Here is a 20132-nt window from a genome sequence, read left to right on the forward strand (position 1 = left end):
ACATGCCCTTCTCTTAGCAATAAACCAAGAATTTGTTTAAATCATCATAATGGCAGCATACATGCGTAGTAGTATCGTGACAACAGATTAGATGACTCCTACCTATATTATTCATTTTCATTCCCTTTCTGCATCAATAGTTATTTCATGCTGTGTAATTGGATTTGATGCTCATTCACGCTCATTCTCACTGATGATTTTTTGACCAGTCAAAAACTCAACATCTCTTTCCTCTATGTAGTCACTTTCAAACAAAATTACAAAAGACTGTGTGTGGCACCTGACATTCTTCATCTGTTACATAGAGACCACGTTCCATTTTCACGCCAAGAAACATCTATTTTAAGAACATTAAGCAAGGAGAGAAAATAGCTAGGCTAATCTATATATATGAAGTGGTCCAGAGCAGGTTGCTTGACCATCTCCGAAAATTATAAAAAGTGGAGTGCGATGAACCTTGTATGAGGTCAATAACATGAGTCACGTTTTCGGAAATACAATTTTCCTGAATGGCGACCATCTTTGTTGTCGAAGGAGTGCCATTTTCTGCAGTTGCAAGCGTTTACGAAAACCGCATTTGCTCAGTACTTTCTAATCAGAGGAACATGAAACAAAAACGAATGTGTACAGGAGAAGCCAAGGTACACGGAGAATATATAATCGTGTGCCCAAATGGAGATTTAGGGTTGCAAACTAATACATGAAATCACCAGAAAAAGTACAGAAAAGTGCACGTTTCAAGGGGCTGTATTTTGGAATGGCATAAAGGTAGTGGTTCAGAATTTATGGTTTAAATACTGGGGCGTGTCCAGATTCTTCAGAAACATTCTCAGCTATGATACGACTGTTGCCACAGAGCTATGGGGTTCGAAAGTTGGAATTTGTCATTTTTATTGCATTTTGGGGGCATAATATCGCAGGATGCCAAACTGCTAAAAATTGCTGCTGCAGCCACAAAGCAGTTCTGTATGTTAATAAAGTATTACAAAAAAATCATGACTGATATTACATGGAGAACATAGTTAGGACAATGTTAACAAAGCAGGTGAGTGAAGATTGTGTTCAGTGTATTAGTACTGACCGAGCAATAAAGCAGTACAAAAAACAGAATTAGTTCTCAGTGTGTTACGGTCACACATTTGGCAACAGGAAACTCCTGAAACTCTTCACTTGTTGATGTCACATAACATCGTAAGGTATGTTCGGAAATGGGGGTAAAACGATAGAAGCTACTTGTGCCTCGAATGGACTGACAGCTCGCAAATCGCTCTTTCAGTTCATTTTCATGTTTAGACACGACTTCAGTGGAAACAAAGACATACGTGATCCCCTTGATGTGTTCTGAACAAAAGTAAAACATATCGCAAGGTGTAAGGATCTGATCAGTAACTGGCCTCTGCAACTGTCCTCTTCGTCACACCACCAACGCCATCACATGCAGTTTTACCGTGTGACGTAGCACAGAAATGCCATTTGGCTTCGACCCCATAGTCTGCTTGATGGTGACACAGATTGACAAAGTTCTTCTTGTTCTTTGTACTGGCTGGACGCACCATGAGAAAAGTATGTAATCTTTTCTACGTGTGGTAAATGTACTCGCATGGGACTGATAAGATGTTGCTGAAACACGTGAACTGCCACAGTAATATGCGCTAAAAGATCACTTATTACGCAGAGGCAAGAGTGCTTCTGTTCTCCACCTTGTTGGTAGTGGTAGACAAAAGGATGCAGAGTGGCTTTGCTGCTTTACCCAACGATAGGACTGTATGGCATCTTGGATGATGAATGTATAGTTTTCAGCAAAATCAGCCAAAACTATACACTCAGAATCAATGTACCATTTAGGTTTCATGGCACAAAACTTAGCCCTGTGAATATCTGTGCATTCTGGATAGTTCTGTTTAAATGCCAGGTAAAGCTCGTTCAGGTTACATAACAACAGTCGTTTCTGTTTCTGAATCCTCACACTTCCTGCACGTGCTGGTCTACAATCTTTCTTACCTGGACACAAACGGCTGTATTCATCGTCTTCATAAAAATGGAGAACCTTTTCTGTTGTCTCTGGTGACACTGATACTCCCTGCTTCTGCCCCAGATCTGGTAAAATTCCCTGCTCACTCACCAGTTTTCTAGTAATCTTGACAAGACGTTCTGACACATTAAATTCAGTTAGAATCTTCTTACGAGGCCATGTTGTTGGGAGCAAACTTAAGATTTTTACTTTTTCTTCCTTGGTAGCAATGGTACATTTCTCTTGTAATTGAGGTATCAGGATTTCATAATCCGAGGACACTTGTACGCTGTCGTATTCTCTTCAATATTTTCCACGAAGGCAAGTTCTAATTGTCTTCTTAGCGCTTGTGACACTTAGTCCATTTTGCGTTGAAGCTTACCTTTCCTTTTCTCGGCACTGACTTTTCGTATTTTTGACGGTGGCGAAAATCCTAACGTACAACATGTTGAATCTAAAGTTTCTAAGACGGATGTTGACTGAACAAATTCAACATCGCTATTTCTGTTTTGATCTTCCAGGTTACACGTACTGGGTGCAAACACTGCGGAGCAACAATTGGGACAAAGTGATTTTCCTGATATTAACTGAACACCAGTCTTCTTAAATTGTAGCATGTGTTCAATGAGAACTTTTCAAAGTCCCTTTTTAATAGATTTCTTATGAATGTTTATTGGGTAAAAACACACATGACCGAACAGATCGTTATATTGTTCTAAATATCTTATTTCATGGTACTTGCACACTATCGCAGGTTCACAGCCAATTCGTAGACGAAGCAGCTCTGACTTTCTGTTTGCAAGTACGATATATACTTTAGTTCCTTTGCACAAACACCATACGTAGATTTATGGCATTCCTCATTAGTTGTATTTCCCACAGAATACTGAGAGGCCATTTTCAGCGCACAACACAACAACCTTCCACCGTCGCTGTAGCAAAACGACTGACGGATACTCCAAGCGTCTGACTGACATTTGGAGGGTAAATGCATAGATAACAAACAAAAATACAGGTAGGTAACTCCAACATGAACGATTTAGGCCGCGATTTTACTGCCACCTGCTGCATGTTTCCTCAAACTGATAAAGTAGAATCAATATCCATCCGATCATAACGTAAAAGGTGATTCATGCACCGACTTAGCATCGTCATGATTTTTTTTTTGTAATAGTTTATTAACACACAGAACTGCCTTGTGGCTACAGCAGCAATTTTTAGCAGTTTGCCATCCTGAGATATTAAGCCCCAAAAATAGAATAAAAACGACAAACTCCAACTTTCGAACCCGCATAACTCTGTGGCAACAGCCGTATCATAACTGTGAATGTTTCTGAAGAATCTGGATATGCCCTAGTGTTCACACCATAAATTCTGAATTACTACCTTTATGCCATTCCAAAATACAGTCCCTTCAAACGTGCACTTTTCTGTACTTTTTCTGGTGATTTCATGTATTAGTTTGCAACCGTGAATCTCCATTTGGGCGCACAATTATATATTCTCCATATACTTTGGTCTCTCCTGTACATATTCGTTTTGCTTCATGTTCCTCTAATTAGAAAGTCTTGCACAAATGCGGTTTTCGTAAATGCTTGCAACTGCAGAAAATGGCACTCCTTCGACAACAAAGATGGCCACCATTCAGGAACAATTGCATTTCCGAAAACGTGACTCGTGTTATTGACCTTCTCATACACAAGGTTCATCACACTCCACTTTTTATAATTTTCGGAGATGGTCGAGCAAGCACTTTCACCATTTTTGGACCACTTCATATGGATTAGCCCAGCTTCTATAAAATATATCATTTTGGGAATCTAGCATCGTATGCATCACAATAAAACTATAACTAAAATTATTCTCTTTATATCATAAAAACTCTATGTTTTGTAAAGTATCATCCCGTGTTAACATCTTAATTTGTGAGACGTGAACCAAAGCTTAATGAATTTCAACTCCAATCAAGAGTTAAAGTGGGAATGCACCGAACGTTGAAACTGAGATTATTTAAGATCTTAAAGCTCGGCCTATATCTTAAACTTCTGTAGTTACATACGCCCTTTATCCAACATTAAGGTCGCAATCCTCCTTGTAGTTAAAAGTTTCAAAGAAAATTGCTCTGTTATCCTTGGGGCAACTTTGTATATTATTAATTGTCAATGGATTAATAGAATAATAACTAGTAAAGTAAATTAAAGATGTTATTATTTCTTTTGTCGTCTCAACACACAAGATGGTTCAAAGATGGATGACCAGGACTGAATTTTCTTCTCCAAGGCCTTTATAGCGAACAAAATAGTTTAATGTCACCCTTCAAAGTATTGCCCTCCACAGTCAATACAATTCAGCCAACATTCTGAAAACATTGTCAGGAGTTCTTTATAGATAATTCTCGGTTGACTGCGAAACTACCCCTGGACACTAGGGTTTACGGCATCTTTATCTGCATGCCTCTCAAGTGGAAGTTAAGGATTCACTACATTGTTCACCCCTGCAAATTACCCTTCCCGAAAGCAACATACCAAAATTTTTCATGCAAAATAATTTCTCTGCGGTTTCTTTGGTTTTGGAATATCGATATCCCGCCACTCACGTGAATACTTCTGGAACACAGGATTGAATTGTTACATGTTTCATCGACTTCTAAAATGCATCTCCCTCATATTGAAACTACCGTAGAAGAGAACTGGTGGTTTGCATGCGTATCATTTTGTTCACGTGTGTCAACGTGCCTGGAATCCACTCGGAGTAAACCTTGGCATAAGTGCAATGTTTTATTACTATACAAGTTCATTGATAATGATATGCATCTCACGAATTACTACATTCACACAATATTTATCAGGGTGGCGGATATTCGCAGCAGACAATTATTTCTTAGCACGCTTTTGACTCTCTCTTATGCAGCCACACTCGAAACATACAATTCTTAGAGAAACACTCTTTCTCATACTATGTTTGGAGTCTGCCAAATTTAAAATTATTAGACGTTTCCTCGACGGAGAAATTTGATCACCATACGTTGTTCTACGATGTGAGGCAGCAAGAATGTGCTCATCATTGTAGCAACTGAGAGGTACAACTAAGCATGTTCCAATCTGCACGGGAAGTAATGTGTGATACTGGTTGTGCTTACTGCAGGACACCTAACGCTGCACTTGAATAGTGGTTTATAACAGCAATAGTCCATGTCATATTGAAATTCTTACAATAAATTATTAATAATCATATTTATTTTCAGCAAAGGTCCGTGTTACTTCACTTAAAAAGATATATTTAAGTGAAATATAATTTATAATTCTATTAAATCATTTAAGCACTTTCACCCAGAGATCAGATTAAAAGTACAAAATAAAGAATATAAGTATCTATCCCTCTCGTTCGACCATTCATACAATACCAGAATTAAAGACTTGTGATTATGCTACCTTCACAGAGGGAACATATGGCGGCCGTCTATGATTTTGTTGGCATGGTCACAACTTATACCTAGGTATTATAACAAAAGGATATTAATGTCCTTTGATTAACCTCTGTATTGGATCGTTTGGATCCGAAGTGACCTAACTTCAAAAAACGAAGAAATGCACCAATGTATTCATTCACCTCTACAGATAGGTACGTTTTTAAAACATTTTTGTAAACACTAAATTATAAAAACATAGGCTACATAGTTATGAATTTGGTTGCCAACATAACATAAGTATACATTGTACTCGTCATATTGAAGTTCAAACTTCACTCCTAGAAAATATCAGTTTAGAAATTAAGCCACATGGCATCCAAGCATTCCTATTATATTAATATTAAAATTAATATTATATCTCTATTTGCAATAATTCAACACAAAAGTACGGTATTGTGTGCATCAAGATAAAATTACTATCTACACCAAAGGTAAAAACACCAACTATTGAACTACAATGTAGCGAGAGACTCGAATGGTTTGAGAGACTTAAAACATCCATCTTTCTAATACAATATTATATAAATCGATAAGTTTAGATTTAGAAACAAAGAGTAAACTGGAAGACAGAAGAGCACAAAAAGGACATTTGTTAAATGTGTATAAGACTAACTAATGGTACATTCAATGGAAAAGCATACAATAATCATATCTGCACATAATTAAAGCAATCACCATGAACAGGCCGAATTTAGGTATTCAACACTCCTGTGCGTAGGACAATTTTGAGCCCCTCACACCTTGGGCTTCAAAATTTTTTTATCTCTCTTATCTCTCCTTATTCGGTATAACTAAAGAGTTTGGCCGCGTCCGCGTACACAGAGCCACCAGCAACGGGAAGGAGCGAATAGAGCCATATTCACATATTACCTTGACAGAAAATAAGAAATATTGTCAGCTTCTTCAAGTGCTAATAGCTTTATTACGAAAAAAATATTCACATTCTATTTCCAACAATGTTTTTGAATAGCTTTCCCTTTGTTCTCTATCATAACATATTTTTTACATTCTATACATCAATTTCGACTCTTTTAATATGATGGTCTGGACCCCGGTACCTCCGTTAATACAGATCTGATTATACTTCTGGCTACTTTGTAAAATGTAGTGTTTTTTTTTTTTAATTCTCATAAATAATTGTAATTGATTATTAGGCACATCAAGAAGAGTACCTCCTGTTCCACTTTCTCAATTTAGATTCTCCACTACGATTATTACACGTTTTTTACTATTGTTTGAAATATTTAGTGCTACTTTCACGGCATTCTAGTGTTTATAAAAAAATATCATTCACGTAGTGGTGCAAAATTTATTTTTAGTTCAAGATGCAATAGCGGAAAATAGAAAATAAATTAATTTACTTCCTTTCGTAAAAACTAGTTTTCGGTTATTTCATTTCATGTAAATGTCATATAAAAAATTATTGTACTACTATTTTCTATTTGTTTCAGCACAAAATTACAGTTCATTTGCATATTTAGACATAAAAGAAGGTCTATTTTGTGTTGACTTTTCTTGTTTTTTGTATTTCTTAATCAATAAACATGCAGGCTGTTTCCTCTGTTCACACTCCGATAATCACCTTACTTCACGTCAATCTACACAGTTTGCATTTTCATCATCTATGTGGCGTTTCATTGAACTGGCGATTTAATAGTTGAGGCATTCCAAAGAAAATGACGGAAAGGTGAGTCAATATACGACGGAGATGTAAGACGCGCAAACCGTATTACTTGATCTCAACGTACGAACTTTAGCCATGTTTATTAATGGTGACATCTATCTGTATTAACGTTTTCTTGTATTATCGAAAAAATGAAACGACTGTCAAGAAAGCGTCCGTAATTACTCATCATGCCTAAATAATTAGGCTTTCTCTGCATCCTTACCGAGCTCCTATTCAAGCCCTCTTGCCACCTATCACCTGGAGGAAATGTACCAGAAAGAGGACAACAATACACCGAGGGTGTCATCGATAGAGAATAGTCGAGAGTACAAGACAAGTGCTGTTCAGGTTTTACCCATCCAATGATATACTTAAACTTTTCACCTTCTTTTTACTCCCTTCACATCACAATCTGTTTCCAAACAAAAAGTGTTTAATTTCATTTATTAAGCAATCCAAGTAACAAATTGTGCCGTAGTGATCTTTACATTGGTATTATAGAGTAAAATGAATACAAAAGGGATTTAATTTAAGATTAGAAACAGCGCTGTTTCCTTCTATACTGTTTCTTTCTATATTATTATTATTATTATTATTATTATTATTTTGGTAACCTATTCACCTTCCTTTTTCCTCCCTGTATTCCACTACAGTATATTTTTGGGATATAGAGTTTGGTGTTTTCTTAATTTAAATGATCTGGCATTATGGTTAGTCTTTTGTCAATGTCATGTGATTGCTATACTTAAATTTGATTGGTTGTTTACCCTTCCGATGAAGGAGCTTTGAAATTAAGTGATTGGGCCCGTCACTTGTTCTCTTCGCTAGGTATGTGTTACACCATATGTAAAATTGTGTATAGTATATTTTATTTTGTGAATTTAAAGTTATTCTGGGTTTTTCCGTGAGTATATATATATATATAAAAAAAACATGTAGATAGAAAATTGAAAAATATTCTAATTGAACCATCAGTTCAAATATTGGTATTGAATTTCTATAATATAAATATGTGTATTTCAAATATGGTTATGCTGAATATGTCTTGTGATAAGGCAGGAGCCATCTTGGACTTTTACTTCACGCAACATGTGCCTGATAAATTTTTCAGTAATTATAAATTTCTTGTGGTTTTTGCATGAATCGAAATTGTTTAAATCTACTAGTAGTTGAAAATATTTTTCAAAATTGGACAAACTTTTACAAACTTTACAAATTCGTTGTTAGATTCAACATTACGTTTATTTTTTTAAAAATAATAATAATAAAATTTGTTAATGCTATCGGAATTCTTTTTGTGTTGTTTATCAAGTAGAGTTATGTTCCTACAACCTTTGAAGACTTATTATTATTTGTTGAACTTTAGCATACCATTCTCTTTCAGTAGCTTACATTTTTACGTGCGTTAAGCGGCGTTGTAAACCACATACCTGGCCCGGGAAACTCTTCTCGGAGGGGCTACTTGTTTGAGTAGAGGGAAGGGAACGTAAAACTTTCTTTCCTGATTTTCAAAGATTTAGTTTTTCTGGGAAGGGACGGTAATGGCAACATTACCCACCTTGGCTGTTACAAAAGAAGAGAACAAGTCATTTATTTTTTTATGGTATGCTTTAAAAGTTTAAAGTCAGCTATAGTCTTCATTGGTAATATAAAGCAGGCGGGATTGAACCCAATTCTTGGCACATGTTAGTCAATATCCTTGCTTACTTGTTTATATTCATCATGGCTTTTGGTGGTGATAGTTCCTTTTTTATGGATGAGATACCACTTTTTAAGGAAAATGAAAATGTAGAACACGTAGAACAAAGAAAGGTCGAATCAATATTTTTGAAAGAAATTGCTACAATGAATCCAATTGACCAAAGACAGGTCGTAGAAACGTTATCAGAAGGAGAAGCAAAATCACTGCTCTATAGATTCCTTGCTAATAAAACAGCTGACCCACAGTCGTCTGTTGACCTTGATAAGCAGGAGGTAGTTAACGTAGCACCTGTGAGTAATACAAACACGGTGCCTGTTGTACCAAGTGTTCATTCACCTTTTGCTGGCTCGCTAGTTGATAAGAATGTGCAAGGTCAGCAATGTAACTTAACTTCTTCTTCGAATGCTTGTTTTTCAAAACTAGAACAGAATTCCGCAGCTTTGGTACTTCGATCTTTCTTTGATAATTTACCAAGTTGTGACGGATCTAACCCTACAGTATTATATGAATTTGTTAAACAAATAGACGAGTTTTATAATGTAGACCGTTTTCCTTTCCCGGCATTACTGTATTCTTTAAGAGGAAAAGTATCAGGTCCTTTAAAAAATGTATTACTGGAATTGCCTAGTCAGCTTCGTACCTGGGAGCTCACGCGAGATTATGTTTTTCATAATTTATTATCGGAATGTGCTATACAATCCATAGTTGTTGAATATATGTATAAGCCCCAAGGCCAGGCAGAGAACTTGAAAGACTTTGTTAAACGTTTAGTCACAGTCGATCGCTTGCTTAAATTAAATTGTGGTGATGAGAGATTAATAAGTTTCATTACCAGTGGCGTTCTGCCTCGAATTAAAGGGAGGTTATTTTATAATCAGAAACCTAAAACTATGAGTGAATTACACCGACTGGTTAACGATTACACCTTTCATGAACTCTATTCTAAGCAATTTGATTTTAAGGTGCGCTCTCAAGTAGGGTTGCCAGTTGTGAATAAAAACTTTACAAATAAACAAAAACAAAAAACTGTTGCGTGCTTTGTTTGTGGCGGTCAGCATTTAAGACGGAACTGTAGTTTAAATAAAAATTCGTCTTCATCTATGTCGTTTGTTGGAAATAATGAAAAGAAAGTGTGCTCTGTAGAAGATAGTGGGGGCGTTGCCTTAGTGAACCTTAAAGTTGGGGATTTTTCAGTCGTCTCTGCCTTAGATTGTGGGTGCACGGCTAATTTAATTAGTTTGGACCTTTTTAATAAAGTTAAGAACTTAGATGAAGTCCGTGTTAATTATAAAGACTGTTTTCGTGGAAAAACTATTAACAGAGAAGCATTAGTGTTACGTCCTTCAGTGTTGCTACCCTTGGTTATAGATGGATATAAGTTTCAGTGCAAGTTTTATGTAATGAAAAATCTTGAATATCCAATTCTTTTGGGACTCGATTGTTTTCGTCGAGAGGGATTATGTATTGACTTTTATAAAAACACGTTATATTGGACCAAGTCAAAAATAGAAGTTCCCTTAGTAAAATCTTCTCCCCCCTCCCCTCTTACTTATAACAAAAGGAAGTCTGTTGCTGGTTTTTATCCTTCCAGGGAGGGGAGTGTGAGCGAAGCTGCCGCCAAACTTTTCTTGGGAGATTCTTCGCCTCATTCCCGTAGGCCCTGGACTTGTAAGAGAAATTTTGACAACGGAAGTAAACATCCTAATAGGGAAGATTTGGATGCGACCAGGGCACCGCAGATAAGGAGCCGTAAGCCTTCTAAGCCGACCAGGAGCGACACAGTGGGACTACATGGTTACAGGTACTCTTGCAGCGAAAATTTTTCTTCCAGGACATTTCATTTGCCTTCATCAAATTTAAAAAGAAAAACAAATGTTACTTCGGACTCTAATTTTGAGAAAAATAATATTTCAATGTTAGAAAATGAGCCCGTGCCTGGGCCTTCTTCGCGACCTGATACTTGTAATGTAGTAAATGACGATAACGTCTGTGGGAAACGTGTGAATTTTGATGTCAATAATGTCAATTATAATAATGAAATAGGGGGCGATCCATTGTTATGTATGTTACAGTCAGGTGATGAGAGTAAGTGGGATATTACTGTAGAAGAGAGAAAGAAAATCATTGATGGTATAGATAAAAAGTTATTGGAACAAGACAAGAGTTTAGGGGCTTATGTAGATAGGTTATTGAGTAAATATGATAATGTGATCACTCATCGTATAGGCTGCATTAGTGATTTTGTATACCATATCCAAAGAAAATCAGATGAAGTGATACGTGAGAGACAGTACCCTTTTTCGAGAACTCAGCAGAAGGAATTATCTCATATTATTGAACAATTATTGGAAAATAATGTTATTCGTCCTTCACTCTCTGAGTTTAGATCTCCCTGTTTTCTTGTTAAGAATAGGGATTCATCTTCCAGGCTAGTAGTAAATTTCGCTCGGGTGAACAATATCATTTGTGGAGATGGGGTCCCTTGTCCGAACCTCGACGAGTGTATTAGTTCGCTTTCTGATGCAAAAATTATGTCAATATTCGATGCCCGTCGAGCTTTCTTCCAGGTCCAGCTGTCCCCTGAGAGTAGACAGCTCACCGCCTTCGCTGTACAAGACAAATTATATGAATACGGGCGCGTACCGATGGGAATCTGCATTGGGACACAGGCTTTAATGAGGGCTCTTAACGATATATTGGGAGACTTGAGAGGAAAGGGGGTTGAATTCTACGCGGACGACATTGTCGTATATGGACGTTCTATTGAGGAACACAATTCCATGCTTGAACAAGTTCTCTCTCGTTTTTCGAACAGAGGCCTCACTCTCTCTCCCGACAAATGTAAGATATTGAGGACAAAAATTGAATTTTTGGGCTTCTTGATCGAGGATGGTGAGATTAAGATGTTACCCGAAAGGCTACAAGCAATTAGGGATATTAAACCCCCTCAAAACCGACGTGGCCTTGTGAAGATTTTGAGCTTTTTAAATTTCTATTCTCGTTTTTGTAATGACTTCGCGGGCCTTATCGAACCCTTATCGAAAATGCGTTCCCCACGTGAGAAATTTGTTTGGGGTCCCAGAGAGGACTCTTGTTTGGAGCAAATAAAGCGAGCTTTTGAAGAACAGATTATTTTGTCCATCCCCAATTTAAATAAAAGATTTTATTTGCATGTAGATTCGACGTTGAGATCCCAAGCCGCAATTTTGTCTCAGAAAACGGACGAGGGCTTGTTGAAACCAGTTTGGTTTTTCAGTAAGACTTTAAAACCCGCTGATTTTAATAGAACAATATATCAATTGGAATTACTTGCCATATATAATGCGGTGATGCGGTTTCGTTCATTCTTGAGTAACGAATTTACTATATTTACAGATAATAATGCTCTCGTACACATGTTACGTAATCCGAAGAATTTAGGTCGTTATGGTAATATAGTACAGAATTTGTTTGAATTTAAATTCAAAATTGTGCACATTTCGAGTGCGAAGAATTTTCAAGTGGATTTTTTGACGCGGATTTATGAAATTAATCCCACGGATGTAGATGTTGATCCTTGTTCCATTAATTCCGCGGAGAATTGTATGTTTAGTCTATGGAGTTTACCTCTGTCACATACCGATATTGTACAACATCAACGAACAGAAGCTAATACTAAAGATATATATCGGGAGGTGGTTGAAAATGGTGGGGAATACCAAGATTATAAGATTGTGAAGGATATCTTGTATCAAAATACTAAGGCGAAATATTCACCTTATAAGGTTTTGGTTCCCCGTTTACTTGTCCCTATGTTATTAAGTTATTATCATTCGATGTTACCCAATGGGGCTCACCTTGGGATTTTGAAGAGTTACAAGAAAATTTCCAAGTATTTTACTTGGAAGAATATGTACGATGAAGTTCGAGAGTATGTGAGAGGGTGCCATGAGTGCCAACTCTCGAAGGCTCGAAATTATTTACCTCAAGGGCAGTTGATCTCAGAATATTGTTCTGAGGTGAATGGCCATAACTACGTAGATTTGGCTGGGCCTCTCCCGTGTAGTTATGGATATCGGTACATTCTACTTTGTCTCGATAATGCGTCTCGATTCCTTCATTTAGTTCCTTTACGTAATGCAACGAGCAAGCTTGTTATCAAAGCCCTGAATGATATTTTTTGTCGTTTCGGATTTTGTCGTTCTCTTACGAGCGATAGGGGTCCGTGTTTTTCTTCTGTAGAATTCAAGAATTTCCTTTTTGGAAATGGAATAAAACATATTAGGAGCTCTCCTTACTTTCCTGGTGGAAATGCAGTTGAGAAATACGTGAGATTAGTAAAAACTAGCCTGAAATCCTATTTGAATGGAAAACAGGAGAAATGGGCATATTTTATAAACCAACTGCAGTTTTCTCTAAATACTGCTGAACATTCAGAGTTGAAATTTTCTCCATTTAGATTGTTTCTTGGGAGAGATCCTATTGATACCTTGATGGTTAAGTGGAAAATTTCCTCTGAAGATATTGATGGCCCTAATAATGCCACTATATGGGAGCAAGCTTTAGAAAACATGCACAAAGCTTGGGAAGAGAGACGAAGGATATATAATAAGCGTACTGTTCCTGTCACCTTTGCTGTCGGTGATCGTGTTTTGATCAAATCACAGCAAAAGTCATCCCTACAGGATAAGGTTACAAAATCATTAGCCTTTAATTGGTGGGGTCCTGTTACTGTGATTGCTAAACCTACGGCAAATACATTAAAATGCAAAACAAATGATAATAAAATAGTCGTGACACATACTACCTTAGCTAAGCTCTACAGAGAGCCCAGAAATGTGTGTGGTGGAACCATGTAAGGAAAATTGTTGTTTCTTGAATTGTATATTTATTGTTCATGTTCATCATCATTCATTCGCTACTAACCCTTTTCATCATCATTTCATCTCATGTTCATTACTATATTGTATTATACATATGTGTTTTTGGTATAAAATGAAAAATATTCTGAAGAATTTTTTTTTGGAGGGGGATGTTGTGCCGTAGTGATCTTTACATTGGTATTATAGAGTAAAATGAATACAAAAGGGATTTAATTTAAGATTAGAAACAGCGCTGTTTCCTTCTATACTGTTTCCTTCTATATTATTATTATTATTATTATTATTATTATTATTATTTTGGTAACCTATTCACCTTCCTTTTTCCTCCCTGTATTCCACTACAGTATATTTTTGGGATATAGAGTTTGGTGTTTTCTTAATTTAAATGATCTGGCATTATGGTTAGTCTTTTGTCAATGTCATGTGATTGCTATACTTAAATTTGATTGGTTGTTTACCCTTCCGATGAAGGAGCTTTGAAATTAAGTGATTGGGCCCGTCACTTGTTCTCTTCGCTAGGTATGTGTTACACCATATGTAAAATTGTGTATAGTATATTTTATTTTGTGAATTTAAAGTTATTCTGGGTTTTTCCGTGAGTATATATATATATATAAAAAAAAACATGTAGATAGAAAATTGAAAAATATTCTAATTGAACCATCAGTTCAAATATTGGTATTGAATTTCTATAATATAAATATGTGTATTTCAAATATGGTTATGCTGAATATGTCTTGTGATAAGGCAGGAGTCATCTTGGACTTTTACTTCACGCAACATGTGCCTGATAAATTTTTCAGTAATTATAAATTTCTTGTGGTTTTTGCATGAATCGAAATTGTTTAAATCTACTAGTAGTTGAAAATATTTTTCAAAATTGGACAAACTTTTACAAACTTTACAAATTCGTTGTTAGATTCAACATTACGTTTATTTTTTTAAAAATAATAATAATAAAATTTGTTAATGCTATCGGAATTCTTTTTGTGTTGTTTATCAAGTAGAGTTATGTTCCTACAACCTTTGAAGACTTATTATTATTTGTTGAACTTTAGCATACCATTCTCTTTCAGTAGCTTACATTTTTACGTGCGTTAAGCGGCGTTGTAAACCACATACCTGGCCCGGGAAACTCTTCTCGGAGGGGCTACTTGTTTGAGTAGAGGGAAGGGAACGTAAAACTTTCTTTCCTGATTTTCAAAGATTTAGTTTTTCTGGGAAGGGACGGTAATGGCAACATTACCCACCTTGGCTGTTACAAAATCAATTACCTTCTGCTCTACAAATTCTTGTTTACAAACTCCTGGGGTTACTTTGTTAGTTCAAAAACCTCTACAGCTTAGTTTTAGTATTGTTATTTTAAGCTACAATAACTGACGAGACCACGCTACACAATAATAATAATGAAGAGACGATAACTTATGGATTACCCATTATTTTCCTCTTCTACTCAGAAACAGGTTACATTTACCTTCCGCAATGAGATAAATGTCTGGAAACGTTAATCAAGTTAATGCTGGGGTTTTAAGGTTGCTCCTGCAGCCTAACTTCGAGAAGATGGCAGATTATACGTTTGAAGTCCTTGAAATGTATCAAGACGAGCAGGAATGTTAGTTAGGTTTCGTGATATCTTAAGGTAAACTATAGAACGCAAACGTATACTAATTACATTTATATATACAATAGCTAGTAGTCATCTTGCCAAATTTATATGAAGATTTTGGCGTAGAGGTGACATACGAACCTGGCAGGAGCATTCTTGCGTTCAAATCCTATCATGTCAATTATATTTATTACATTTTATTGTTTAGATGAACTGTGTGTTTCCATTATTATTATTATTATTATTATTATTATTATTATTATTATTATTATTATTATTATTATTATTATTATTACTAATAGTTCATACTGTGGGTTACAAGGTCTTGGGCACATATTTTTAACTTTTATTTTTCGGTGGCAAAGTATCATTCAGTCAGCGACTTCATGCTTGACTTCCGAAACGGACCACTTCAAGGTCAAATTGGAGGTCAAAAGTGTTCTCGCTATGCATTGAGTGCAGAGTCGTCAAGCAATATTCAAGCACAAAAGCAAACACACACTGAGCATACCACATATCTTTAGAAGTTAGAAGTAGCGATGAGTGGGAAGAATATGCACAGCATTTTAAAAAAATCTGAAGAAAATGAATGAATGAATGAATAATTAAAAATATTTTAAGCCTCCAAAATCGAAAGTTTGAACACCTCTGATATACTTAGCCAATGGATAGTCTTAAGGATTATACACTCAGGTATACTATTTTCTATGGGTCCTGCTCTCGCAACTCTCAATTACGCTCACGCTAGATTAGATTTGCACTAGCTCTAGTTGAGTTGCTCTATTCCCAATTAGATTTGTGCTAACTCGGTCTCACATTAATTAACAACCCTCTATTCCCTAATCACTCAGGCTAATTAGACTCGCAGTCCTTCCTATTCGCTCTTACAAGCTTTGTTGGGACTAGTGTTCCCTCAAACAAGGGCTTTGGCTTGTTACTTTATGGGACTTGCACTCATTTATTGAGACCAAGAACCCGTCTCTTTTAATTTACAACTTTGTGGAAGACAGTAACTGAAATTCTTACGACAATAAACGGAAGCCACAGGTCCACTTTTACCTTCGAGTAATCAAAATCTTTATCTTTTTTAAAAGGAGATGAAATATTAGTTGTTCTTGCTACTAGACGCAGCTTGAAATATTCACTAACTTTCACTTCTAATCGCTACACTAGAGCCTGTCTCTTTCAGGTGTGCCCTCGGAAAATATGCGAAACATACTTCGGACACCCCCGCCACTCTCTGACGAAGGAAACCCTCCCTTTGCTTACGAAAAATAAGTGAATAACCTCAGCTGTATTGCCAATATGTCATTCAGTCGTTTGGTCTTGACGAGTGAAGATCGTAGGTTACATAGAATGGCTCATAGGACAGAGCACAGCGAAGTACGTGAAACAATTTATTATGGCAACGCTTCCGCATTCAACAATTCAAATAATTCGGCCACAGCAATTTGTCCCCCTTCTTTTGAGGGAGGTGCGGAAAAACACACATAGACAGCAGCGCTAGAAGGGGCATTGTTGAAATAGAAAGACTCTAGTTCATTAATTTAACTTGTTGAGAAACACTTTCTACTGTACTTCATCGTTTGGAGTCAGCCAAGTAACTGTTGCCACTATCACATTTAAGCGAAATCAGTTTAAAAGAGAGACGAACATTTTAATGTTTTATATCCAATTTCACATTGAAGGGTAGTTTTCGAAATTAAAGTATGATGTTGGATACAGCATATTGAGGTATACCCCTTTCCATACAAAGAATCTAAATGCAAGATCTTTTATGGAAAAGGAATGAGACATAAGAATGGACGAAGAACTGTAGGAGGTTTCTTGAAGTGTTCCAGATTTGAAATTTTCAGATTATTTCAACCATTGTGAAATTGTAGTAGGTTCTTTTAAGTGTTCCAGCTTTGATATTTCCAGTTTGTTTCAGACATTTTCTAACTTATATCTGATCAGTGTTTTTTTCTCTCATACACAGTGTGTAGTGAACTTATACCTTATAAACACAACGAATTATCTGGCACTCACTGGACAACACGCAACAGAGATTATCCTTAAATAGAGACTTTTTTCGTGATCAACTCTGAAAGTCTGTTTCAGTGTTCCACAACTTACCAACTATCGTGGGCTACTTAAACTGTTGTTTATAGGTTGGGCTGCTTCTTCGCACATGTTTATGTTACCACGAGATCCCATCTAATGGACTTATAGCAGTCAGGGTGTAGATATTTATATGGATATGGAAGCGTCTACAAGTTTTTTTCTTCAAATCATACATTGTTCAAGGTTACTCATTTCTATTACTGTTAGTTATAATTTAACTAAGTTCAATATTTATTGATAATATATACATACTTTGGTTCCTGTGCCATGGGCTTCAATATAATTCACAGAGGATGGATCAATACCACATTCATTGTATGCTTCCATATACATCTTTTTCTGTAGATGAACGGAAGGAAAACTGAGTCCTTCATTTTTGAATCCATCACAGTTTGCCTTCGTGTGTACCACTTCACAATAGATTCGTCTGGCATCTTTAGATTTTTGAAGAAATGCGGCAACGCATGATTCGCTTCTTACATAACCATTGGCTGTAATGGAAAAACGTACTGTGAACAAATTTGGTTGTCATTTCTAGCAAACAAGAATACTAAATTTAACAGTAAAACTGGGAATGTGAAGAGATTGAAGAAAGCAAATGTTGTAAAATTTTGTTATTTTACTCAAGAACGGAACGAAATTAAACCTATACTCATTTTTCCCCCATTAAGTCATAAAAGTTTATTATAGAATTATCATTAAAAGGGTCAAAGTATGAGTATATAACTACGACACCAAAGCAAACAGATAACACAGTAAAAATAAATCAATATCTTATCAATGGTATTTGTTGACGAAAGTTACTTTATGCAGCGAGTAAGTCCCATTTGCAGAAAAAATCAATCAGATGTAGTGCTAATATATTCTGCAAACACTAAAGAATATTCTGGTGGTTGCAATCGATCCTTATTATCTTAAGCTTAACCTTGTAATTCCCTTCCGTTTTCTGAATTGTAGAAGTAGAACAGTTGCGGATCAGAATTTAAATATTAGAGAACAATTTCCAGGATAGTACTGGACCAGGATAGTAGCCGAATCTCTTGCCATAGGTCATGAACCGAACAACGTTAATAGAGACACTGGATTTCAACTCAGCCCCCTGTGGAAGCCGGTCATCAGTACCACAGCAAAGAAAACGACACACAAACATCCAGATAACCCTCAGCCAATCAGTACCACGGACTACGGAACATAGCCAGCCAATCACAGCTCCAGTTTTCAGATTGAATCAGCCAATCAGGAACCAGCATTTTCGCCAGTCCAGAGTATATATTACTTATATCCGCTGATCTCTAAATAATTGCCCTGATGATGAGAACGATGACAGCTCTCGAAACGTTGGCCTATCCACCAGTTTTCACCTGGCTGATTGCCCGAGAAGAACTTTATCATTAGAGAACAATGTTGACCACGGTTAGTAAAATAGATTAGGAGTGTGACTAACTTATTATGCCTAATACGTCAATGTATATTGTAAATATTAAGATTTAATTAAAGGATTTAATACACTAACCACAATATAATGATTTCCTACTAAGCAAAAACAAGTTTTCTTTCTCTAAATAATTGTTAACACACTGAACGGAAGTGATTAATATAATTTTCTAAATAAATATTCAGTGAACTATACATTAATGGAAGTTTTTTGAATATTTCCTTACATGCATTTAAGAAACTTATTGTAATATATATATATATATATTCAAAGACCTATACACCTACCATCCATCTTTTTTAGTTACAATTTAATTAGACCCTAGTAAACTTTCGCTTATTACTCATTTCTGTTCCTAGTTGGCGAACATGAAAACTTGGAACATCGTATAATGAAAGTTCTACAGATTCTAAAGGCAATTTACTGTTTCTTATGAGGATTGAAATTAGCCAATGAAGAGTATAGAACCAGATAATTTGCCAATTAAGATTTACCTGTTCTCTTTCTCAAGTGTTCGTCGTAATCTTTCGAAGATTCTACCTTATATTACCTCACTTTCTTCCTTTATCATAAGATTTCATACTAATTTTCTGAGCACTCAACCCCGAGAGGCATATCGTACCCATTCAATCTTACATGCGTCTACTTCATTATTGATGCGACATATGAAGTGATCTGCGTCGATTGTGCAACTTTATAAATTTACTTCGTCTCTTTGAGATAAAATATTTTTCATTTAAACTCTTCGCAGAGTACTCTATTAATTTTGTCAAGTATGGTTTTAGAGAATAATACGCTAAAGTAAAAGGTAACTAAATCCATAGAAAATATTCTATATCTTATATAATTCTATAAAATACGCTATATTAAGAAACAAAATTATAATACGCATTCATGTGAGCGTATTAGTTTCCTATATGTTGTTTTATGCGTGAAAGAACTAAATTGTAACTTACCCTCTTCGTCAAACGACTTGCACTGCCCATCCTCGCTTAGAACTCCAAGACGATTGAAGGCAGATGTTGTTCCTGGGAGAAGGGTGAGATTACATCCAATAACAACTGCAGCTTCACATTCACCATTCTGAATAGCTTTGACAGCCAAATGAAAAGCTGTTGCGCTGGAAGAACACGCTGAATCAACAGTGAAACTCGGTCCTGTAAAATATAAAACTACTTTTTATTTCAGTACTTTACGCAAGTTACGCAACAGTTGGTTATTTCATAAACATCAAAGCTTTTGCAGAATATTCAGATACATTGTTTCTAATTGCATTTG

General features: G+C 36.0%; 1 protein-coding gene across 1 annotated transcript in view; it reads right to left on the reverse strand.

The window, feature by feature from the left end:
- Window positions 1-19910, reverse strand: part of LOC145679021 (fatty acid synthase-like) — a gene marked incomplete at its 5' end in the record, with an annotated part of 51759 nt that extends 31849 nt beyond the window's left edge. The window contains 2 exons of the mRNA XM_081749622.1: window positions 17672-17910; window positions 19811-19910. Coding sequence (XP_081605748.1) covers window positions 17672-17910; window positions 19811-19910 — 339 coding nt within the window. The remainder of the gene's footprint in view (window positions 1-17671; window positions 17911-19810) is intronic.
- Window positions 19911-20132: the final 222 nt, after the last annotated feature.

Source organism: Thermobia domestica, chromosome 2 (genome assembly GCF_964235325.1).
Source record: "Thermobia domestica chromosome 2, izTheDome1.hap1.1, whole genome shotgun sequence".
In the NCBI taxonomy this organism is placed as follows: domain Eukaryota; kingdom Metazoa; phylum Arthropoda; class Insecta; order Zygentoma; family Lepismatidae; genus Thermobia; species Thermobia domestica.